The following is a 26,500-nucleotide window of genomic DNA, read 5'->3' as shown; positions in this document are numbered from 1 at the left end:
CACTTGACATCTTCTCCCCGCCCTCTAACATTCCAACATCACTACTTAGCTTACTTGGAATGATTAACTCGATGCAACAGCTTGAGACGGAACAATCATATAAGTGAACGTCAGCAACATGAGTCAACAGGTAGCAGTACTAAGAGCAGCACAAGGGACGCATGCAACAACCAAGGGGAGGAGGAGCGATCATCTTGTCTAGCATGTGTCCACTGACCGGCAGGCCCCTGGATCAAAGACACACACCTGAACATCATTATCATACCACCATCGTGTCGCTGCATAGCAACAGGCTTTGCCTATGTTTAATTTCAGACTTGTCCAAGTTTTTCACCTCTCATACGCATGGATATGCGCCTCGTGCCATTTCCCAAACCTCCTACAACAGCATGAGCAATGTATGTCAGTCGAACAAGAGGAAATCATGCGCAATACTAATAAGCTACACGCTAAACCAAAGCCTAAGCTGTCAGAGACATGCACCGAAGTCATATGCTCTTTTCGGCCGGCGAGGAAAACTAGTTATATACTATATATTCAGGATGGACTCTGTATGTCGACCGGATGGCAGCGGGGGTGCTGGACGTGAGCTTGATTGTGATGGCAACACTGATTGGTGAGCTAAACTTGGATCCATGCAGTTTAATACAGCACCTCCCCATGGAACTGTCGATGCATAGCTTCCCATGGTAACAGGGGCATACTGTCCCAATGGTGGACTAGCAGGAGGAAGTTGCTGCTTGTCTGTGTGAACTGCATGTGCCCATGGCATCCTGAGATGCTGGAGATGAGGAGCGGATGCATGCAGTTGTGCTCCTGCAGAACCCTCGCTGACATTTGGCGCAGGCGCTGGAACAAGAGGTGATGATGTCGTTCCATAGAGATGTCCAGCTAGGATTGACTGGGGTTGGGCATTCCATCTTGATGATGGTTCAGCTGCTGAAGAAGGCTCAAATGCATGCGCTGAAGAAGGCTCAAATGCATGCTCGGTTACAAGGCTCCCTGCATTGCACAAGGAAAAAAGCAAACATTACTCGCATGATCTATGGATCAAGGAGCATCTCACTAAGCAACAGATCATGGACCTAAATTGCCCTTCAGCTTTTGAAGATCAATGTAATGCAACCACCTAGCGTGGCATTCCTCTGAAAGAAGCCAGAAACAGCAGGAGAATGAACGGATCACAATATAATCTACTATTAACCATACAAAACAACCGAATATACACACAAGACACCGGTAGATAAATCATGTAACATGCTGCACCTTATAGGTCGATCAAACAAAAGGGTGGACTGTTCAAAAATACACATTCAACAAAAATATCTCAGCAAGCCAAGCTATATGTTGAAAGAATAGTTATGACCAGAATATTACTTGGAGAACAACAAGATATGCCAGCAGCTGTCAGTTGGATACCTTGAGCTGCAGCTGATGGTGTAATCTGTCCTCGAAAACTCTCAGCTAGTGATTCCTCTACAAGACCTTTCCTGTATATATCAGTGAGATCCCTCAGGGCCTGAACATAAGTGGACTCTTCTTTTTGAAGTAATGAGGCATACTTCTTTTTTATCTTCTCTATTTCTTGGTTGCACTCTATTAGAAGTAGTGCTTTCTGTTGAAAAATAGATGTGCAGACAAGGAAGACAAGAAAAATCTGATGACTGGCACAGACAACTTACAGCAAAACAAATAACAGACAGAAAAAAGCAAACCTTATGTTCATGGTCTTTACTAAGCAAACTGTTGGAATGCATTAACGTGTGCAACTCATTTTTCAGCCGGTCGCCACTAAGTATTGGATTATTAAACACTAACGTTTTGGCTGGAGGGTGGTGTGTGGGCTGTTCAATACCAGATACCATATTTGGCAGAAAACCAATTTGCCTCCTTTCTTCAGGGCGTATTCTTTCAAGTGGAACAGGCTGAACTTTGGTTGATGACTGCACTTCAGTCTGCACATCATGGGCTGTCGTGGAGCCTAACATAACTGCTCCTTCTGCTTCTGCAGGTCGACCCTGCATTGAGGCCGATGACTGTACTTCAGGTTGCAGAACATGAGCTGTCAGCGAGCAAAGTGTATGTGTTGATTCTGCTCTCGCATGTGGATCCAGTGAAGGTTCTACAGTACGATGGGCCGTAAGATTTTGTAGCATAGACATGACAAACAGATGGGTTTTCCCAAAAGGAGCACTCTGCATTGAGGTTGATGGTTGTGTTTCAGGCTGTAAATTCCGAGCAGCTATGGTGCGCAAGATACATGATTGTTCTTCTGCAGGTTGATCATGCATTTCGACTAGCGAAGGCTGCAAATCGCAGGCTAGCTTTGTGCACAAAATATCTGCCGGTTCAGCTTCTGCTGGTGAATGTTGCGAAGTTGCTAAACTTTGTTGGGAAAGCAGACTTGTATTTTGTTCCGCAGGCACTGGTGCTGACGGTAGTATTTTAGACTGGAGATCATGAGCTGTCACCATGACCACAGATTCTGCTTCTCCATGTGGATGCAGTGAAGGTTCTACACTTTGATGGATAGTTGGACTATGTAGCACAGGCATGCCAGAAAGATAAGTTCGTTCAAACAGAACATCCTGTGTAGAGGTTGATGATTGCGTTTCAGGCTGCAAAGTCTGAGCTGCTATGAAACCAAAGGTAGCTGCTCGCTCTGCCTCTGCAGGCTCATCCACTGCATCAGGTTCATCTTCTGCCTCTTCAGGTTCATCCTGCATTGAGGTTGATGGTTGCACATTAGGGTGCAAATCGCTGGCTGCCTCTGTGCCTAGAACATTTTGTTGGGCAGGTGGATTGATACTTTGTGTTGCAGGCATAGTTGGTTCGCAAGTCTGGGTTTCAACTTCGGTAGAAACTTGTAGGGTAACTGGGCTATCTGCAGGATAAGTTAACAGCAATGGATCCGCACCTACATTGCCATCACTTTTTCCCTGGCCTTGCATTCTGGCATCACCTAAATGCAGAGAAGTTTCTGCGGCTCCTTGTGGCAGTCCAGTTGCTCTATCTGGTTGAAACCCTGTTTGGCTCCTGTCATCGGATATCTTTTGAAGTGGAGCATCCGGAAAGAAGATTGATGGTTGCATTTCAGGCTGCATAACCTGAATCTCTTGTGTGCCCACACCTGTATGTTCTGCTTCGACAGGTGGACACCATGAAGGTGCTACATTTTGTTGAGCAGACAGATATGTGCTTTGATGGGGAGACATACATGGTAAAACAGACTGAGCTCCAACCATGGATATGAAGCTTTGTGAAGAAGCCAACATTGGTGAGTCCAAGTGGCCATCTGTGTCCATAGTGTCATCATTGTTCGAATTAACTCCTCTAACAAGAGAAGTTGCACCTCCCAGCAGCATACTTGGCTTCACAATATGTTCAGTATTTCTACAGGTTGAGGCTTCCTGGAATAAAATTAAAGGTATTTGTGATCAGTTCTCTAACATCACTAAAGCATATATGGTGACAGTGAACACATAAAAAAATTTAAGTATAATAATACAAGGAAACACAAAATGTGAAGCATGACACACTGATCTTATATGAGAGAGGATAAAATGACCACTATGTATGCTGTGCCCGTACATGTATGGGAGCTACCAAGTTCTGAAATCACCAAAATAAATATTAGCTGTGCCAACTGGTAAGTGTTTTCCACCAAACAAGAGAGCTAATTGTTCACAAGAAAATATTCATATGAAGATAACATACATCACTCTCATTGCCAAGAGTACAGCAGGCAATACAGGCTGCAAAATGATGACAAACTGCATACACCTCAGTACACAATTTGGACAAGTTAAATGCATGGTGGTGTACAATCATTTCACATATAGGGGGTTCGGAGATAACTAAAATCAACCTATCTTGCTGCAGTTCGCCCATACTAATTGTGTCTGAGACAAGTTGGTCTATTAATGTGTTCCTCGGTAAGGAAACACACCAGACAGTTATAGCAGGTCGCATGCTTGAAGGCTTGCGGACTGGTGGTGCCTAGGTGGAGATAGATATGTAAGTGGTGAGCCTAACTGAAGATAAAATACAAAGAAAGAAACTAACGGTAAGTTACTGAAATCCCACGATCCTGTCTTGGCACCATAAGTTGATAGCATGCATAAACCCAAAGGTGCAAAATATAGCAATGTTAACACTTCGAAAAGGCAGGATTAAAGCACAAGCAGGTTGCTATCAAGCACATAGTCCTTGTGTACAGTGTCTAGACAATGAGGCTTATACACGCATATTGGCATATGACAAGCATAATACATTTTGAAAATGAGCAACATAATACCTGACCGATGGAATCATTGTTTGAAGAAACAGTACTTGATGAACAGCCAGCACTTTCTACACCAATGCCATCAGAATTACAGCTGATGATGTTTTCTGAAAAATCAACAACTTCTGATGCTAGTCTACCGCGAGAGCCCACAGAAGTCTCAACTGGCTCATTTTCTATTGGCTGGATAGATATGGGCTCTGAAAGAACTTCATTTCGTACTATTTCTATCAACAATGTGGCATTTGATGGCTGCTTACAATGTGACAGAGAACTTTCAACAATACGATACCCACCATCCCGTTCCTTAAAATGGATGAATTCTTCCATAACAAACTTTGAATCTGGTAGAGCAATGCGCTGATCAAAGCCTTGATCTAATTGGCCTGATTTTGCTACCTGGTAGAGATTTTCCTTCAGCTGTCGCTCTGAAGACCATGTATCAGATTGCAGTCCCTCAAGTTTTTCATGTTGGAACTTCATGTGCTCCAAAAATCCATACATGAGCATAGTGAACCAATAAGCAGTCTGCTTTATTTCTTTTCTCCTGGTCATTTCATCAATGTGACTTCTACAGACATGTTCCAGAACTAAACTGCATACTTCTTTCAGTCTGATGACATTGTTCTGCCTGTGTGTCACTAAACCTGATATCTCAAGCTGTTGTTTGCAAAGGATATTCTTTTCTCTTAAGGAGAAAACATTTCTAACTAAATCTATACTTTTCTCCACAATCATGCTAAGAATCTCATGATTTTGCGTGTGATATTCTCTGCAAGTTTCTTGAACAGGTTCCTGCCTCTCTGAGATTATCTGCTCAGCAACAGCTGAGGTCTCCTGACATGCACCATGTGAGAACTCACCATGAAGATCCATTTCCTCGTTTTGGAAAATGTGGTCATTTTCCAAGTTAGTAGAGGTCTCTTGCCATGAAAGTCTGATGTCTTCTACTGACACTGGTCGACCCTTGATGCTTATTTCACCTGCTCTATATGGGATTTTTTCCTTTAGGGTCCTCAATTTTCTATACATCAATGCCACAAGTTCTTCATTGCATTCACAGTTCAAGCCTTTTTCAGCAAGGACAAGCGACTCTCTGCGGTCTACCTTACATTTAAGCAGAGAAGCAGCATACCAACACTGGAGAAAATAAATAAAGAACATTAGCATATTTGATAGATATAACTTTTTTTGTGTGGGTGTCTCTCTTACCAAGGCTATGTTGAACGCGTGCAAGATGCATACTGGCTCGGTAACAACTTGATGATTATTCAGAACATATTCAAATAACTGATCGGCCATAAATTTTACATTATCCTGCATTTGTATTTATATAGAATGCATGTTAGATCGGGCAACCACGAAGAAGTAGTGTGAGAGCAAAGCAACAAAAAATGTATAATACGAATTACGCGTATCAGATTAAATTACAGAAAGTACGAAAAAGAGCATGTGTGAACTGCAGACAGTCAGACACATTTAACAGCAATTTTCTACTTTAGATTGCCTTTTCCCTAATAGGGTACATTTAAAAGATCTTGAAAACGTACCATAATTGGGGTGCCAATAATTAAAACTCTCCTACAATGAAGTACTGAACGTGGGAAACAGAAAAGGCTTAACTATTGACTCTTGAGTTGTGTTTGTTAAGACTAGAGGGATAGTGCTCACCTGTAACCTGGCTAACATGTTAGATTGGGTTACTAGTTAGTGCTACTTACTCTATCTGTCCATGAATAAGGGCACATTCAAGATTTTGACATGGCTTTACTTCCGTTATGTCAAACAGAGCCTCGCTAGCTGTAGTTGTGCACTTCATGTAGGTAAGGATTACATTTATGGTTATTTGTTTTAACTATTTGATGCATTATATCAATAGCATGTCATAATAAAAACAAAGAGAAAGTGGAAGAACTAAGAAAATGCATACCGGCAGCTGTAGCACCTTAATTAGTTTTGACAGTTCCTGCTTAAGTTGGAGGTGAAGATTCTTGGGTGTGCTCATCAGTTTTTTCACCCCTTTAGAGCAAAATTATATCAGAACAGTTTAATATGCATATCTGCAGCAGAATGTATTCTTGTGACAAACGTGATACCTTCTTTTTGTTGGGTGTCATCATGTTGTTGAAGAGGGGGGCTCAATGTAGGTCCTGCCTGGTGCAGATTCAAAGGTACATGAGATGAGGGCAGAATCATAATATTACTGTAAAAACTAGCAAATAGCTATCTACGTAGATCTATATAAGTTCGGAGATGTTTTTTATCAAATGTAAAGTACAAAGTATCCCACTTAAGTGCCAAACTTTTCCAGTATAACAAACCCTCTGCCAGTGACATGGAGGCAAAGAAAGAAAGTATTGCGACATTAGATAGATCCTGAGACAGATGCCGGTGAAGTCTACCAAGAACTCACAAATACGCTCCAAGAGTTGCTATTTTGCAGAGTTAAAAAAAGGTGGCATCACAAAATGAAACGCAAAAGGGTGGAAGACAAACCTCTGAAGATGGTTCAGAACCTTGCTTAACCACTGTCTCCGAAGCTTCATGCGAACCAGAAACAAGGCGTTCGGAAACTTTAGATACAGCGTCGCTTGATTGTCTCTTGTTTTTTCCAATTAGCCTGCTACCTTCACATAGTTTGTAGATGTTGCTGTCTGCCACATGCCCGCTCGAAGTGTTTTCCTTGTCATCAGAAGCAACACCTACATCTAGAAAGTTCAGAGATAAGTTAGGCAGTGCAGGCTAAATGACTGTACAAGGGCGTGGTTACGATTCAAAGAGGATGTGTTACCTGCGGCATTCGCCCCTTCGGCCAACTTAAATTTCTTAAAGTAGCTTCTGGCGCTGATCCTTTTCCGCTTCTTTGAGGAACTGCTAGCATTCCCGCTCTGCTGTCTGTCTGAATCTCCCGACAGAGAATTGGAAGCATCCTGCTGCCTGTCGGAAGAACCAGTCTGCTGGGCAGGAGCGGGCGTATTCCGACCTGGGCCCGGCCCTCCGCGCACAGCCTCGTTTGTGCCGCTCCTTGGCGCCGGGATGGCAGGGCCTCCGGAAGCCGGCGTGCCAGCGCCAGCATTCTCCGTCGCCGCGTCTCCTGGCCGCCGTCTGTCGCCCATTCCGCCTAGCATCAGCCACGGCAGAAAAAGATCCCCGTCAGTGAGTCACAAAATCAGAGGAACCAAACCTTCACAGGCGCCCGCCGTCCGGAGACAAAAAAAAAAAAGAACCCCAAAGTAGAGAAATCCGAACAGAGGAGGTGGCCTTGGGCGGCGGAGGAGGCGCGCCAGAGGCGGCGGTCGCCAGTCGGAGCGGTAAAGCCGTACCTCTGCCGGGAGCTGGCGGGGAGTGCGGCCCGATGGCGACGGCGGGGTAGGGCTTTCGCTGCGGGGATGCGGCGCTGGCGGCCGGCGGCCGGCGATGGGATTTTTCGCCGGACGGAAAGAAGGAGGACGCCACTCCTCTCCCCGCCTCGGCAGTCACGTCACTCGCACTGTCTTCTGCAGCAGTGGCATCTTGTAATAAGACAGCCGGCTCTTTGGCTCTCGGGTGCCCGGGAACCCCTTTTTAATAAATAAAATTTTAAATATACAAAACTAATTATAAAAAATGTGGAATAAGTCATGTTGCAGAGAACGTAGTCAGGCACGTCCATGTCAGGTTTGAACCAAGAATATTTTTTCTTAAGAAACACAAGACAAGATGCTCTCATATGAACGTTCACACGCACACCCTACCTATATGAGTACTTTCGGAAGATGAGCAGGTGGATTGGATCTTGAAATTGACAAAGTCGTCACAGGCGCCTCACTGTCGATGAAAACATCGCCTTCCATAGAATAAATATTTCGCATTTATGAGACACACAGATGTTAAACCTAAGGTTTGAACTCTTGTAAGCTGGGTGTATAACCACCCTTCTAACCACCCAACTTTGGGTTGGTTCTCGGTTTGAACCGAGAATATGCAAGTATGTAACCTACGAAAAGATAATAAATTGTAATGTTCGTATTTTATTTGTTTGGGCTGGGTTCTGTCCTAGCGACCCGACATATTTTTTATTAATACTCCCTTCGCCGCACCAAAAACGTTTTAACTTTGTCAAAATTTAGATGTATCTACACACTATGTAGCAAGTAGATACATTCAAATTGTAACAAAATTGAGACACTTTTGGTGGATAGAGGGAGTAATATTTTTTTATTAATAGAAAAGTAAGTTACATAGTGCCAAAAAAGTCTTTAAAATAAAACCCTATCTAGGGTTCGTGCCATGGACGCTTACTTCTCATCGTGGTGTTCGACAAGGTCAACGAAGATCGGGGGCTCCTAAGTACAGAGCCAACGAGTCCTAAAGATCTAGTTCCAAATTTGATGGTTGCATTCAACACAGGGAAATTGCCAAAGCATTTGATAAACCTACATATTCAACTTTTTCTCCTATATACAAAAACTAACTACACTTCGCTCAAATTATAAGGGTGTTCCTTTTGCATGTATTTTCATTCAAGTTTTTTAAAAAAATAAAAAATAGCTAAACAGGTGCATTTTTCCATCGTGGCTGGCTGGGCCCGTTCTTTTTTAACCCAACCCCATTTGTTGTGTCTTCTCGTTGGGATAAGTTCTTGCTTGTGAGCAAGACCGTATATTCTGTAGGTTGGATTAATATTAACGGAGTCGGAAGTAAAGTATCATTAGTAAGGCTTTCCTCCCCGAGGAATTACTCCTTTGATTGTCAATGCAGCAGGCTGAGATGCCGGCCGACATCTGGTCGATCTTGGCGGTCCTCTCCGACTGACGAATCAAGTTTCAAAACTAGACGTGGAAGAGGAAAATGGAAGAGCGGGGTTGCCGAATTGTTTCTGAGAGCCAGATTATCATTATCTTTATTGACTGTGCCGATGGTTTCATCCACCCGTGGGCATCTTGTGGTCGTTGGTGCCATCAGCGTAGCCGTCCACATGGCACTTCTTGGTTTCTCGCGCGAGGGCGCCATGTCCAGGAGGCCGTTGTGTCGGCAATCGACGTGGTGCCGCATGATCATAGCGGTGGCCATCAGTGAAACGATTGGGGCTTGCTGGAACGCTGTAGAAGCTAGCTATTTTGGTTCAGGTCGATATATATAGACCTGTTTGGTGTGCAAAACAATCCATCTTTTTATAGGTCAAAATATTCCCCGGCAACCTGAAAGGACGAGATGTCGCCTAAAGGGGGGTGAATAGGCGTTTAAAAACTCTTACGGATTTGGCTTGTAAGAATGCGGAATTAAACTAATGTTTAGTTTACAAGCACAACCCCTAAATATGCTAGGCTCAACTAAGTGCAACAACAACAACTAGAGCTAAACAAGATAGGCACAATATATATATGAACAACAAGTGATAGCAAGATATAATAAGTACTTCAACCTCGATGGCTATCCAAAGGAAAGTAAGCTCGGGTATAGAAATAACCGAGGCACGCAGAGACGAAGATGTATTCCCATGTTTCCTTCCTTTGTAAGAAGGTACGTCACGTTTGGAGAGGTGGAGGTCCCACGAAGGATTCCCCAACGCCAGGAAGGCTCACCTTCTTCTCCGAGCCAAACCCACGAAGGATAATGACCCTTTCCTTATGGTTAGATTTTCCTCCACTCTGGAGATGACAAGCTCCACAACCACTTCACAAGCTCCACGAAGGAGAAGTCCGGGCCTTTTCACAATCTTCCTTGAAGAGATCACCGGGACACCAACCAAGCTAACTAGGAGGTCACCCTCCAAGAGTAACAAGCTCACGGTCTCTCACTCGAACAAATCGTGGTGGAGAACTCAACACTATGCAATAATTCAAAGCAAGAACACTAGAGGTGTTCAAATCCTTCACACTCAAATCCCACCAAAGCAACAAATGCTAGGATGAGATTAGAGAGGAAGAACAAAGAGAAAATCAAAAAAATGACTCCAAGATCTAGATCCAAAGGGTTCCCCTCACTTAGAGGAGAGATGGATTGGTGGGGATTTAGATCTAGATCTCCTCTCTTAGATCCCTCAAGAATGAGCAAGAATCATGGGAGAAATCAAGAGATAGGGAAAGTTCTTCAAAGACAACAATGGAGGAGAGAGAGTGTAAGAACTTATTCAGCCCAAGGTGGAAGAAGGTCTATTTATAGTCTAGGGAGAAATATAACCGGGTGAGTTTCAGCTCAGCACACACGAGGAGGCCGGTCAACCGGGCCTGGGGCCGGGCCGTCCGGTCCAGGTGCCGGTCAGACCGGGCCACATGCGGGACCCGGCCGGTCCAAACCGGGCCTGTGACCGGGCCATGATCGGGACACTTTTGTGTCTTACAGTACATGGCCCCGGTTGGCACCAGTCCACGGGCCGGTTTGAACTGGGCCATCCGGTGGGACGGCCGATCACGCCGGGCGAGAAACCGGGCCAGCAGGAAAAAACATGTTATACAAAAACTGTGATAATTTTTGTGTCCGGATCCCGATTGACATGAAACCAATTTTGTTAGAAAGATAACGACGAATAGAACCCCAACAAATATGGAGACTCCTCACGGGATATTTTTAGATGTTTTAGAGAGGGAGTCTCCCACCGTCAAGAAACGGTGAAGACGTCCAAACTCGAAAACGCAATAGAAGATGCATGCGGATTCCGTTTTCGATGAACTTGGGATTTTTGTAAAGCTAGCAACAAGCTCAAGAACCTCTCATAGAGAAACACCAAGAAGCAATAGGGATATGCAAAGTATGCAAAGGACTGAGCTCCCTAAGACGATGTGATCAAGTTACCCAACCGAAAGCCCCTCTTGACAGTGCGGCTATCTATCATATAACCCGGTCTCCCAACAACCACCTTGAGACCGGTAAAAGGAAAAACTAGCAAGACCATACCTTTGCCTTGCGCATTCCGCTTCATCTTGATGATAACTCTTCAAGCTCCACTCAAGCCGGAATTCCGTACTTGATCATCGTTACTTCTTGAAGACTCAAAAATGCTCCCCCATACACCATGATGGGAAACCTCCATTGATGCACATATTCACATGCCCATTATCACCAAATGAACGGCAAGCTTCAAGCATATGATCCCTTGAGATGCTCAACTTGAAGTTGTCCAACTCAACCTTGATGACGATCACCACTTGATGTCATCCTCTCATGGGCTATATGAGATCTCACTTTTGATGCAAGCCCATGGAAAGATACCTAACCCACATAGACAACACAATGGCACATATATGATAGATTAGTTCATGTATCATAATTGACAAGGCTTACCATACCACATGGCTTGTTTTTCCTCATACACTCTAGAATCCGGTTGGGGTTGCTATATTGTGTGTTTCACGCATGCACGAGCCATACTACGAGGAAGATATTTGTTAGAGAACAATATTTTGATACATATAAATTACCTATATATAGATCGTAATATTTAAACATATGTGAATAAGAGAATATACGCACAACATAATTTATGCAACTATCATAAATATAAATTATATGTTCGTTTAATGATCATTTTATGAGGCAATGTTTCAACAAAGAATGAACATATTTTTTATTACAAAATACAATATAAATCTAGCATGAGATGGAAGTTTTATTCAATCAGTTACGTCATAGCTTCTATAACAAAGAATAATATAATTAATATTTTCAATATTGTTATGGAAACTTAAAATATAAAATTAAGATTACCATCCTATTGAAAACTTGTTATAAAAATATGAATATTTAGTATGAAACCCTAACCCCACTGTCACTGTTTGCGATCCAACACCACAAAGGAGCAAAACGAAGCAAACAGGTCTACAGAAAAACAGACATCATTGTTATAGCTAACAAAAACCGATCGATTAAAAAGTGCAACGTGGATAAGCAAATGTTGAATTAGCTTTTCTTACCCTCATTCTGCTGCTGGAAGAACTGTGAGACAGGGGCCCGCCATCCGGTGTTGTCGCGAGAGTAGAGGACAGAGGAACAACATCGGCCAGAAAACCCTTGAAGCCGAGGAAATGGCCCATCATAGACATGGCGCTTGGGCGCCGCCTAGACGTACATGCAGGAGGAGGGCGGGCAAGAAGAGGCACTGGCTGGGTGAAGATCTACATCCCCTCTTTGTGAAGGAATCCCTAGATCCAGAATTTGGAAAAAATTGGTGTCCTCCTGCTTTGTTTATCCTCTCTTACTACCCAATAGCTTTGGTGTAATTTCAGGGTGAGGAACTTTCCAATGCATTTGGTGTGTCGGTTTCAGTTTTACTTGGTGATCCGTGGAAGTGAAAGTTCGTGAGATATTTCTCATGCGTACTTATACCCGGAGGTTGTTCCTCTTTGGTCTTGGGTTGGAACCCTAGACACCTTGGTGATCTTTGTGGTGTTTTTGGGGCCTCCAATTATGTTGTGAAGATTCCTCAAGTGTGATGCTTTCGTGGCGATTTTTTGAGAGCCTTCAACTGAGTTGTGAAGATACTCCAAGCTTGTATGAGTTTGTGAACGCCCTAAAGGGTCCCTTAGTGAACCGAGGATTTCTCTTTTGGTGGGAATGCTCGAGGAGAATAGAGTGAGGCATTCGTGACGTTTGGAGTGCTTTGACCACCACACCACTCCAACAGAGTAGCACTCACAAAAGTGTGAACCATCGTCTCCACGTGCTTTGGTTATTTTCTTTACTGGAGCTCTTTACTTATGCGGTTTACTTTATGACAGACTTCGTGCTTGAATTTATATATCTTACTATCACATAGTTGATGATCTTGGTTAGCATAAGTTGTTGGTGCACATAGGTAAACCGTAGTTTATATAGGTGAACCGTGCTTTATAAATTAAACGCTACTTTTATTCTTGTTCAATCCATTCTCGCAAAAGTTCTAAACCGCCTATTTATCCCTCTCTAGACGGCATCCACGCCCTTTCAAATTTTCTTATCAATCTCTCTAATCCTTCCAGCCTTGCAAAATAGTTTGGATCAGTTAAAATCTACTGCTTCCTCTGGTCACTCCTCCTCATGCCTTTGATTAACAACATTTTTAACAATTACGATCATTGGAACAACCTTCTCTACCTTGTCTATCTTGCTTAGAACCGTTCCTTCCATCAACTTTGCTACTATCTCTGCTTGCTTGGCCATATCAACTTGATATTGACTGGGAATGACTTCCTCGTGCATCAGTGTTTCAAGTAGCATCATTCTCATGTAGCATTTTATTGGTCTTTGTTCCAACCGGTTGTTCATTGACTCTGTTTGATGAAGGATCACTACTACTCCCTCCATACCGGTTTACAGGAGAAAAAAGTTCGCTTCTAATTTGGTCAACAAAATATAAAATATATATCATAAATAATATTGGAAACTTATTTTGAATACGAATCAAATGATATAATTTTATGACATATATCTTATATTTTATTGACCATTATAGTCAAACTTCCTTCACCTTCCCAATAAGAGAACTTAGAGAAGAAGACTCAGAAATGTGTGGTAATGTAACAAAGTTTCTCGCACCCCCCGTGATTTTCACCCACACAACATATAATTGGCCTCACGCTATCAATTTCTCTTTAGTGTTTTCTTATAAAATCTTGAGGCCGTAGGATTTGTCCCAAAAAAACGAAATGGCGGTTTCATGCTGTTAACTTGATTATTATTTTAACTATGACACCTATTTTTTGACGAAAAGTGCTTTTGGCACATAAGCATAAGTACTCCTTATTTTACAAAAAATAGAAACAACAATTCCGAGACTCCAAAAAACTTGCAATTAAATGCGTGCTTACATATACATATTCCGAAGGTACAATAGAAATTTTAGAAAAAATGTGCCCTATTTTGAGTTATAAAAAATTTCAATTTCTGCCAAAAAAAAAACTAAAATTTTCTATCCCTATTTACATCCACAAATTTACCCTTTTCTGTAGCTTAAAATACAGCGCAATCTCTATTAGAACTTTGGCACCATTCATGGAATGTACAATGGTAGAGAAGACCTATTAGCGATCCACGTCATCTAGAGAAGACACAAAATACAAATGGTACAATGCATTATCTTATATTGTTATCCCTAGCAATTAAATGAGAATAAATTAAATTTTAGAAAGAAACTGAATTGCTAAGGGAAGACAAATGATACAATGAAAAAATAGCCTTCTACTTCATAAGAGATCATCCTTAGCTAAGGAAGGCATCCTTCTTTTTCTTCAATCTCTTTCCACCAACTAAGCAAATATCCTACATGGCAATTGTAAGGAAAAACTTACGTCACTCTACTGTACATGCCCTAACATGAGTGCTCACGTGCACCCTATCTCCTCTCTTTTAACGCCTTTTTTAAAACAAGGTTGTTCGAAAAATACGGAACGCTCTCGCTCCACTTCCATTCCCTCCCGAGAAACCCCAACCATGACCGACGCTGCCCACCAAACAGAGATTGCTCGCAAGGTAGTCCTGCATCCGGCGAGATTGCTGGCAAGGTAGTCCTTCTGCTTCCGGCGTTGCCCTCGTGTCGGCCATGGTGGCCAAGGCAATCGGGGGGGGATCATCAGCACCAATCGCCGCCGCCAAAACGAATTGCACGCACCCTGGAAGCGAAAAGCCTTCTGCGCTCGGCCTGGGCGACCGTTCCTCTTTGCCGGAGCGCCGCGCGGCCGACATTCCTGAGCGATGCCGCAACCGCCATCGCTAGCTGGTGGGTCTCGTCTCGACCGGACGATAGGTAGATCCTCGCCTGGATCGATGCAGGAGGGAAGAAGATAAAGACACAATCGACGGATCCGACAAGGAGAGGAATTGCTATGAGTCGACGGGCCTAAAACCTAGTACTGCTATTTTTGTTCTTATTTTTCATTTTCTGATGTTTTTCTTAATCTTAATATTTTCAAACCCAATTGCTTGGAAACGCAGCTGCGCTCGATCGAGCGGACCGTCTCCGCGCCGCACGATGCACGCCGCACGCTAAGATTCTTGCCCATGTGGTTTTGGTTGGATCCTCCGCACGCCCAACGTATCACAGTATTTTTTGTTCGTTTCTGCCCACGCTATGGCCCACGTTTCAGAGAAGTAACCGCACAACGCATTCATCCCCAGTCCCCCCACCTCCCCGCGCTCTCCTCCTCTCTCGTACTCTCGGCAGAACGGCTCCGTCGATGAAGAGTGGAGCCTGTGCCGCGACGCAGGCGCGCCAGTGAAGTCGCGACACCGTCGAGCCCGCATCATTTTCTTCTGTTGAGAGCGCTCGCGCTCGCGGTGGTGGGGGTTGTCGAATCCGGCGGTGTTGAGAGCGCATCGGCAACCAAGACCTTCGCGCGGGCGCTAAGCTGGTAAATTTGTACCCAAATCTCTCGCCATCTCTTCATCCCATAGCGAAACTCGATTTCCGCCCACATGAGTACTACGATGAGACAGGATGTGGGGTTGATGGGTTTCGATCTGAGATGAGCGTGAGCGATTAGAGGTGGTGCGAGGTGTTTTGCGTGTTCATGGTGCTTACCAGGCGGTGCGGGTGTGAGTTCATGGTGTGGGTGTGGGTTTGTCGGAGCTGCTAGGTGACGCAGTTTGAGATACCAGGTAGGTGACACGGGTAAATTTGCATCTCGTGGGTAGGTACTTTTCTACGTACTGTGGTCGCTGTTTGTTGCCTAAATTACCCATTTCGTTTGTGTTTGCATGTCCAGAATTATCTACCTCTCATGGGGGTAGGTAGTTTTCCTGCAGCCATATGCAGTTTCTCCTGAGGCCTTAGAGCATCTCCAGCCGCGTCCCCCAAAGCGTTCCCCAAAGGGATTTGGGGCGCGCCGGACCAAAAATGCGTTTCAGCCGCGCCCCCAAAGCCCATTTTTGTCCGGGCGCGTTCGACATACATCCGGCGCTTCGAGCCTGCTCTCCCCTGCCCCACATTGGGGCGCTCCGGGGACGTCGGACACAACGAAAAGTGAGGCGGGGAGTGGCGGGGCCGACCCGTCAGCGGCACGGAAGGCTAAAACCCCGTCGCCTACCTTTGGTCAAGCGACGTTAATGGCGTCCCTGTTTTCCCAGGCGACGCAGGGACGCGTCTCGTCGTGGCCGTCCGGCCGGAGTTATTGCGTGCAACCACCCGCTGCCGCCGCTGTTTTAAGACGCCCTGCAGTTCTCGCCGCTCACAAACCTTTTCGTCGCCGACGCCTCCCTCCTCCCAGATCTTCTCCTCGCCGCTCCAAAAATGTCGAGCTCGTCCTCCCGCAAGATCGCCGCGGCAAACGGCTTCGGCCGCGGCAGCCTCACCGTGCCGGAGGCGTGGGCGCTGTACCACGCCCGGTATCCAGTCCCACCGGACATGCGGCTGCCAAGCAGCGGCGGCTGGAAGATGGTCGTGAACGGCATTGGCGTCCCGCCGCCGCCGAAGCCGGGCACGGATCAATGGAGGGACGCCATCAAGGCCCGGCGGGCTCAACTCACCGCCGAGGAGCGGTTGGATCCAACGTGGGCGGTCAACAACAACGACGCCTGGTGGACGACGTACTTCAAGGCGAAGTAAGACGTCGAGATGTACAGCACCGACAACCTCGTCGGCGGCCCCAACAGCTGGAACAAGGACGGCCGCGCCCTGTTCTGGGGCGTTCCGGGGCGCACCCTCGACAACGTCATCCGCGGCATCCGCAACGGCGCTCCAAGGTTGGAGATGCCGTCGTCACCGCCGCCGTCTTCTCAATGGCAGCCGAGGAGTACGTCGTCCTGCTCGCACTCTTCTTCCTCGGGACCGGCGCGATCGACGACGTCCTCGTCGTACCGGTCGGCGCCCTACACCGTCCCCAAACGGGAGGTCAAGGAGGAGCCGGCGACGCCCGTCAACACGAGGCGTGGCGGCAGCGGCAGCCGGCGGCAGCAAGGGAGGCGCGGCGGCGCCCTCCTCATCCCGAAGCCGGAGGTGAAGGAGGAGCCGGAGGAAGCGTCGCAGGCGGCGCTGCTGGTGGAGTACGAGCGGCAGCAGCGGCTCATCGCCAGCAGCGACGACCCCGAGGACTGCCCAGGGCTGCGGGCGGCGTTCTTGGCGTCCATGAACGACAAGGACGCCTGGAGGGGCGACCTGGACGCGGCGATCGCCATGTCCATCCGCGACTCCGGCAAGCCGCTGGTGGACCTCATCGACGACTGATGACCCACAAGTATAGGGGATCGCAACAGTCTTCGAGGGAAGTAAAACCCAATTTATTGATTCGACACAAGGGGAGACAAAGAACACTTGAAAGCCTTAACAGCGGAGTTGTCAATTCAGCTGCACCTGGAAACAGACTTGCTCGCAAGAGTTTATCGATAATGAGCTTTATAGCGATGCGATAATAAAATAACAGCAGCAGAGTAACAAAGACAGCAGCAGTGATTATAGTAAACAACAGGAATAAAATACTGTAGGCACGGGGACGGATGACGGGCGTTGCATGGATGAGAGAAACTCATGTAACAATCATAGCAAGGTATTTGCAGATAATAATAAAACGGTATCCAAGTACTAATCAATCAATAGGCATGTGTTCCAATTATAGTCGTACGTGCTCGCAATGAGAAACTTGCACAACATCTTTTGTCCTACCAGCCGGTGGCAGCCTGGCCTCAAGGGAAACTACTGGATATTAAGGTACTCCTTTTAATAGAGTACCGGAGCAAAGCATTAACACTCCGTGAACACATGTGATCCTCACGTCACTACCATCCCCTCCGGTTGTCCCAATTTCTGTCACTTCGGGGCCATTGGTTCCGGACAGCGACATGTGTATACAACTTGCAGGTAAGATCATAAACAACGAATATCTTCATGAATCAATAACATGTTCAGATCTGAGATCATGGCACTCGGGCCCTAGTGACAAGCATTAAGCATAATAAGTTGCAACAATATCATCAAAGTACCAATTACGGACACTAGGCACTATGCCCTAACAATCTTATGCTATTACATGACCAATCTCATCCAATCCCTACCATCCCCTTTGACCTACAGCGGGGGAATTACTCACACATGGATGGGGGAAACATGGCTGGTCGATGGAGAGGCGTTGGCGGTGATGATGGCGATGATCTCCTCCAATTCCCCGTCCCGGCGGAGTGCCAGAACGGAGACTTCTGGCTCCCGAGACGGAGTTTCGTGATGTGGCGGCGTTCTGGAGGGTTTCTGGCGACTTCGACTTCTCCCCGTGCGTTTTTAGGTCGAGGCCGATAAATAGTCCGAAGGAGGGCGTCGGAGGGCGGCCGAGGGGGCCACACCATAGGGCCGCGAGGGCCCCCCTAGGCCGCGCCGCCTTATGGTGTGGGGCCCTCGGGCCTCCACTTGATTTGTCCTTCTGGCTCCGTCAGTATTCTGGGAAAATAGGGCCTTCTGTCAAAATCCCGAGGTTTTTCCTGAAAGTTGGATTTCTGCACAAAAACGAGACACTGTAAGCAGTTCTGCTGACAACAGCGTTAGTCCGTGTTAGTTGCATCCAAAATACACAAATTAGAGGCAAAACAATAGCAAAAGTGTTCGGGAAAGTAGATACGTTTTGGACGTATCAACTCCCCCCAAGCTTAGCTTATTGCTTGTCCTCAAGCAATTCAGTTATCAACTGAGCGATAAAAGAACTTTCACGAACACATTTGCTCATATGATGTATATATTCTCATGATATGGCTAATACTTAAGCAGTTCATAATAAGATACATGGAAATAAGATCATCTAACAGCTATGTCAATCATGAAGAGGTACCAACAATTAATAATAAGCATCATGAATCATGTATATAAGCAGGATTGCAATGTTCATAAAAGAGTATGATAGAGTGGTATCTCGCTTGCCTGTATTTGATCGGCAAAACATAAATGCCCGGGCACCTCTGGAGTTCATAGAAAGACTAGAAGTAATGATTGTCAAAGATAAAAGCATCAAAGTTATACCACAATCAATCATATTTTGAGACAAGCATATTATACTAAGAATGACAGTTGTGCTCTCAAGAAAGTGCTCAAAGAAAGGATGGAGACACAACATAAAAGTAAAAGATTGACCCTTCGCAGAGGGAAGCAGGGATTAACATGCGCTAGAGCTTTTCATTTGTAAAGCAGGAGTAAAATTAATTTGAGAGGTGTTTGTTGTTGTCAACGAATGGTAATGGGTACACCAACTACCTCGCCAACCGGACTTTCAAGAGCGGCTCCCATGAATTATTTGCATTTTTAGGTGGCACTCCTTCCAACCTTTCTTACACAAACCATGGCTAACCGAATCCTCGGGTGCCTGCCAACAATAACATACCATGAAGGAGTGCCTCTTTAGTTTAGTTTTATTATGATGATGACACTCCCCCCAACCTTTGCTTACACAAGCCATGGCTAACCGAATCCTTCGGGTGCCGTCCAACAATCACAAACCATGGAGGAGTGTCTATTTAAGTTAATTAATTCGGGACTGGGAATCCCATTGCCAGTTCTTTTTGCAAAATTATTGGATAAGCGGATGTGCCACTAGTCCATATGAGAGTCCGTCAAAAGTAAATGACAAGGTTGAAAGCTAAACACCACATACTTCCTCATGAGCTATGAAACATAAACACAAATTAAGAAGCATTTTGAAGGTTTTAAAGGTAGCGCATGAGAATTTACTTGGAATGGTTTGAAATGCCATGCATAGATATTTATGGTGGACACTCTGGAATAACTTGGTTTTCATGTATTTGGAAGCACGAGCAGCGTTCCCGCTCAGTACAAGTGAAGGCTAGCAAAAGACTAGGGAGCGACAAATCAAGAGAGCAGTAACTGTCATAATCATGCTTGCGGCAAAATAAATTAACTGAGGCATAAAAGTGATACAAGAACTCTGAAGCAATGTAAATCATTGAGGCTTAATTGACTCTTGTTCAGTCATATGCATGCGTGAGCATGTGCCAAGTCGATATAAATGAATTATTCAGAGGAGGATACCACAATATCATACCTATCTATGAATAAAACAATGCAAGCAAACATCCATGACATGTTACTCATATTAATAAATTGGAGCTAAAAATGAGAGATCATGAACTACTAGACTTTCTTAAATGACATATACCTCACATGAACCAACTAAGCATGCTCACATGGATGAGTATATGTACAAAAATGAAAACAAATAGAGTTCATACCAGCCTCTCACCACAATCAGATTGTCGTAGATCGTTATTATTGCCTTTTCACTTGTGTAGCTTGGATAATATGAAATGAAAACCACGCTCCAGCCACCGAAGACCATTGAACTCATAATGAACTTTACAAAACCAAAGAAGAACAGCAAATATTTTTGGTGTTTTCGAATTTGAGAACAAGAACAAAAGGAAACAAGCAAACAAAGCAAAATCTTTTTGGGTTTTCTTATAGCAAACTAGCAATAGCAAATAAAGTGAAACAATTGCAAGAAACCAAGATAAACAAATGATGAAGAGAAACAACAGAAATATTTTTGGTCTTTTTGTGTTTTAGAAAAGAAACAAAGTGAAAACAAGAAATAGCAAACTAAAAGAAACACAGAAAAGCGAGATGGCAGAAATCTGCCAAAACCTGACAGCAGTACAGAAATCGATTTTTACAAAAATCTTACGTTGCTCAGCTCGAAAAGTGTTCAACTAATGAAAGTTAGATAACAACCTGGGGAACCTGCACAAAAATTGGCAGCTCAAAATAACGTTCTGGCTGTGCGCACGAATTTTTGTAGTAACAGTCCAGAATCTATTTTCAGGCAGCACTTCCCCAAATATCATCTCCCTCTCATTAGAAAACCACTCAAAGAGACTAAACAAGTATGTACAAGTATCCAGCAACCATAATATGCAAAGAATGAGTGATGCCGGTATACCTCCCCCCAAGCTTAGGCTTTTGGCCTAAGTGGAGTTCAATCCCATCGAGGCCATGAGGTAATATCCCCGTAGTACGACGAAGATGGATCATATTCCGGGTATGTGCTAGAAGAAGCACCTGGATACGTGACGGTGTAGTCGTAGGAGGGCTCGGCGTCCTCGGAGTCATGCTGCTGGTGGAAGTCTTGTATCTTCATATGTTCATCCACCTCCTCCTTAGTGCGTGACCATGGTTGCCTGTCAATACAGAACAAACCTGGCTGGGGAAGAGGGATTTCTTTCTCATCCCCGTCAGCAAACAACATTCTATAGACCATGTTATCTATAGTGGAATCAGTGGTAACAAAATGATGGCTTTTCATAGCAGTGATATCAAGCCTCCTAGGAGTTAATGGCACATCATTAGGATCAATAGGAAGCTCTAAATATGCTAAAACGCGCGAAGCAATAATTCCTCCAAATATAGGCCCCTTGTTAGACAAGCGGCGAGCAATAAGAGAACCAAGATGATAAGATGTCCGTCCAGTAAGTGCAATATTCAAGAAGGCAAGATGGTAACTAGAAATATTGCTAGTGTTCTCCCTACCAAGTATGCTAGTAGCAATGTAATATGCAAAATATTTAATGGCGGGGAGTTGAATGTTCCTTATCTTGCCACGCTGAATGGTGCGACAATCATCATTGGTGATCCCTCGATAGAGCTCCAACAAGTCCCGGGGGTTGTAATCAATCCTCCTTGCTGTACCTACAGGGGCAATATCCAATGCACGACAAAATTCTTCCAATTCCATAGTAACGGGATTACCATAGATCTTGAATGCAACCGTCGGATTATATTGCGTGTTTTGGAACTTGAAGCTCTCGACGAAAATTTTGGTGAGCATGTAGTATTGCTCCCTTTCATCTCCAACGTAGGTGGCTAAGCCCGCCCTGTTGACAAGGGTGAAGAAATCATCCAATATCCCTGCATTTGTCAGAAAATCATAACATGGGAAGGATGAAGCATTAGGAGCCCCATTGTCCTCTTCGGGCGTGAAGCTAGGCGCGATGATGTCCTCATTGTACGACCGCCTAATTTGGGTGGCGGTCCTAGAAGGCCTCCCGGTGCTGGTTGTTCCTTTCTTGAACAATTCTCCAAATTTGAACTTCTTCATCTCTTTTCTGAAATTTTCAACAAACAATATAAAACTTGATTTGGTGACATATAATTGAGGGAAACTACCATAGGAACTTGCTAGAGTACTAATCATGCATCAAAACTAGTTTCTACCACTTAGAACAAGCATGCAAGCTCACTAAACATGTTACCTACATCAGCAAAATATTCAAGATATACTCAACCAAACAAAATTCTATTTGGATAAGCGGAGGAGTCACATACCGGAGAGCAAATGTGCCAAATTTCAGACAGAAATCTGGGCTGAGCAAAGAGATCGAAAAATCCTGAGCTCTTGAGCAAAAACGCGAGTGAGAGAAAGTTGGTTCGAGTTTTTTCGGGAGAGAGAAGATGCTGGGAGAAAGAGATGAGGAAGTGGGGCAAGGAGGGGCCCACACCACAGGGTGGCGCGCCCCCCTCCTTGGCCGCGCCGACCTGTTGTGTGGCACCCTGTGGTGCCCCACAGGTCATCCTCTGGTACTCCCAGGTGCCTCGTCGAAAAATAGGACCAGCGGTGTAATTTTCGCGAATTTTTGAAAACTTTGAAAAATGCACATTTCTGGGTATTAAGTTTATTATTACTGGCCAGGAATTTTTTTGAAAACTCTAATTAACTAAGAAACTTTGAAAAATAAAGGTGCTACAGCAACTAGAGCAAGTGGAGGAAGAAAGAGATGTTGTTTACCTCCTCTATGCATATAAAAAGTATTTGTTAACAAGGTTGATCAAGTCTTGCCACCAAATAAATTTTACATAGCATAAGAAGAAATAAACCTCAAATCAATCATGTTACCTTGAATTGTATTGATATGGATCCAATCACAAGAGTTTGATATTCTTCTTTAGGCTCATATATAGGACAATCGATAGTTCCAACTTTGATAGTTCTCACATTAGAAATAGTATTAACTCCGCACGCTTTTTCAATCCTCTTGGGGAAATAGACGGTGTGTTCCTTATCATCAACATTGAAAGTAACCTTTCCTTTATTGCAATCAATAACAGCCCCTGCGGTGTTAAGAAAAGGTCTCCCAAGAATAATAGACATATTATCATCTTCAGGCATTTCCAACACAACAAAATCAGTTAATATCAAGCAGTTATTAGTAACTTGAACAGGAACATCCTCACATATACCAACATGAATAGCAGTAGATTTATCAGCCATTTGCAAAGATATATCAGTAGGTATCAACTTATCTAAGTAAAGTCTCTTATAAAGAGAAAAAGGCATAACACTAACACCGGCTCCCAAGTCACATAGAGCAGTTTTAACATAATTATTCTTAATAGAACAAGGAATAGTAGGTATACCTGGGTCGCCCAACTTCTTTGGAACTTTGCCATTGAAAGAGTAATTAGCAAGCATAGTGGAAATTTCCTCATTGGGGATTTTCCTTTTGTTAGTAACAATATCTTTCATATACTTTGAATAAGGAGGCAATTTAATAGCATCAGTCAAAGGGATTTGCAAGAATAAAGGTTTCATCCAATCACAAAATTTATTATAGTGTTCTTCTTCCTTTGATTTTAGTTTCTTAGCAGGAAAAGGCATTTGCTTTTGCACCCAAGGTTCTCTTTCATTACCATGTTTCTCAGCAATAAAATCTTCTTTAGTATACTTTTTATTTTTAGCATGCTTTTCAGGTTCTTCTTCAACCTCTTCTTTATCGGGAGTATCATTCTTATCATTATCTTTATCATGTTCATTACCACTTTCAGTTTCAGCATCAGAAATAGAAATACTATTGGAATCATTAACAGGTTCAGAGGATTCTACAACATTTTTATGTTTCTTCTTCTTTTTCTTAGAAGGAGATCTAGGTTCAATGCGTTGAGAATCTTGTTCAATTCTTTTGGGATGTCCTTCGGGATATAGAGGATCCTGAGTAGAAACACCACCTCTAGTTGTTACTTCATAAGCATGTTTTTCTTTAGCATTATTTCCTAACAAGTCATTTTGCACTTTAGTGAGTTGATAAATTTGAGTTTGAACCATATGAAAATGTTTAACAAGCATCTTAACATCATTGGAGGTTCTCTCCACAATATCATGCAATTCACTAATAGCTCGAGAATTTTCCATTAAATGATTCTCTACTCTCATATTAAAATTTTCTTGCTTAACAATATAATTATCAAACTCATCTAAGCATTGCGCAGGAGGTTTTGAATACGGAATATCTTCTCTAGTAAAGCGTTGAAGGGAGTTTACCTCAATCATGGATGAAGGGGGAATTATCTCACATATATCTTCTATCGGAGGTAGATTCTTCACATCTTCAGATTTAATACCTTTCTCCTTGAGAGACTTCTTAGCTTCCCTCATATCTTCATCATTCAATTTAATCATACCCCTCTTCTTCAATATTGGTGTTGGAGTTGGTTCAGGCATAGTCCAATCATCATGATTCCGGCCTATTTTAGCCAATAATTCTTTAGCTTCGTCCGGAGTTCTTTTCCTGAAAACACAACCAGCACAACTATCCAGGTATGCCCTAGACTCAATGGTTAGTCCACTATAAAATATATCAAGTAAATCATGCTTTTCCAAATCATGGTCAGGCAGAGCTCTAATAAGAGAGCAAAATCTCGCCCAAGCCTCAGGCAATTTCTCTCCATCTTCCTGATCAAAATTATAAATTCTCTGCAAAGAAATATGTTGAGCACTAGCAGGAAAGTATTTCCGGAAGAAAACATCAAGCAATTCTTTTGGACTTTTAATAGAATTAGGTGGCAAATTATTATACCAAGTTTTAGCGTCATCCTTTAATGAGAATGGAAAGATTTTAGCAACAAAGTAAGTACGCTTCTTAACATCATCAGAAAACAAACTACTCAGAGTAGATAACTCAATCATGTGTTCAACAGCACTTTCTTTTTCAGTACCACAAAAGGGTGTTTTCTCAACAATAGCTATATGAGATAGATCAAGAGAAAAATCATAATCTTTATCCTTAATGATTATAGGAGATGTGGCAAATTTAGGATCAGGGGACAGTTTATATCTAACAGCATGTTCTGCAAGCAGCTTTTTAATTTTTGTTGCATCAGTAGTAGCATTGCATTTTTCAATAAAATCATCATCAAGTTCCACATAATCTTCATCAAGATCATCACAAGAGAATTCAAGTTCAGGTGAATTAACAGGTGTAGTAACATTAGGAGTTTCAGTATTTTCAATTTGTCTAGACCTAGCAATTGTAGCATCTAGAAAAGATCCCAATGAACCAGTATCATCAAGCACAACAGAAATATTATCAATATTATGAGAGTTTTCAGATTCATCAGAAGTACCAGCATGTGAAGCATGTGTCGGTGAAACAAGTTTATCAATCACAGATGGTGAATCAAGAGCAGCAGAGGTACTCAGAGTTGTACCTTTTCATGTAGTGGATGGTAATATGGCGACCTTAGTATCGCGAGGTTTACCCATGATGGAGAATTTGCAGCGAACAATATCAATCCAAGTGAACTTCCAAATAAAGCTATGCTCCCCGGCAACGGCGCCAGAAAATAGTCTTGATGACCCACAAGTATAGGGGATCGCAATGGGGCTTTCGAGGGAAGTAAAACCCAATTTATTGATTCGACACAAGGGGAGACAAAGAACACTTGAAAGCCTTAACAGCGGAGTTGTCAATTCAGCTGCACCTGGAAACAGACTTGCTCGCAAGAGTTTATCAGTAGTAACAGTTTTATAGCAGTAGCAGTAATAAAATAACAGCAGCAGAGTAACAAAGACAGCAGCAGTGATTATAGTAAATAGCAGGATTAAAATACTGTAGGCACGGGGACGGATGACGGGCGTTGCATGGATGAGAGAAACTCAGGTAACAATCATAGGAAGGCATTTGCAGATATTAATAAAACGGTATCCAAGTACTAATCAATCAATAGGCATGTGTTCCAATTATAGTCGTACGTGCTCGCAATGAGAAACTTGCACAACATCTTTTGTCCTACCAGCCGGTGGCAGCCGGGCCTCAAGGGAAACTACTGGATATTAAGGTACTCCTTTTAATAGAGTACCGGAGCAAAGCATTAACACTCTGTGAACACATGTGATCCTCACGTCACTACCATCCCCTCCGGTTGTCCCAATTTCTGTCACTTCAGGGCCATTGGTTCCGGACAGCGACATGTGTATACAACTTGCAGGTAAGATCATAAACAACGAATATCTTCATAATCAATAACATGTTCAGATCTGAGATCATGGCACTCGGGCCCTAGTGACA

General features: G+C 43.7%; 1 protein-coding gene across 1 annotated transcript; it reads right to left on the bottom strand.

The window, feature by feature from the left end:
* Positions 1–344: 344 nt before the first annotated feature.
* On the bottom strand, positions 345–7,761 carry LOC127327921 (uncharacterized). The gene is made up of 10 exons (XM_051354740.2): positions 7,609–7,761; positions 7,077–7,406; positions 6,782–6,993; positions 6,382–6,439; positions 6,216–6,304; positions 5,498–5,602; positions 4,298–5,425; positions 1,716–3,410; positions 1,378–1,615; positions 345–1,002 (listed from the first exon to the last, which is right to left on the bottom strand). Exons 2-10 carry the CDS (start codon positions 7,399–7,401, stop codon positions 530–532), a joined length of 4,323 nt encoding a protein of 1,440 aa, XP_051210700.1. The 5' UTR covers positions 7,402–7,406; positions 7,609–7,761; the 3' UTR covers positions 345–529.
* Between the last annotated feature and the right edge of the window lie 18,739 nt (positions 7,762–26,500).

This window comes from Lolium perenne, chromosome 1 (assembly GCF_019359855.2).
Source record: "Lolium perenne isolate Kyuss_39 chromosome 1, Kyuss_2.0, whole genome shotgun sequence".
NCBI lineage: Eukaryota > Viridiplantae > Streptophyta > Magnoliopsida > Poales > Poaceae > Lolium > Lolium perenne.
This window is presented reverse-complemented; position numbering and strand designations above follow the sequence as displayed.

Bases quoted from the DNA above. Each gene is read 5' to 3' on its own strand.
- LOC127327921 (XM_051354740.2), bottom strand. From the start codon at position 7,401: ATGGGCGACAGACGGCGGCCAGGAGACGCGGCGACGGAGAATGCTGGC. The intron at 6,305-6,381 runs GTATCACGTTTG...TTTGCTCTAAAG, and splicing joins TGACACCCAACAAAAAGAAG to GGGTGAAAAAACTGATGAGC. The intron at 1,003-1,377 runs GTAATATTCTGG...TGTGCAATGCAG, and splicing joins CATATCTTGTTGTTCTCCAA to GGAGCCTTGTAACCGAGCAT.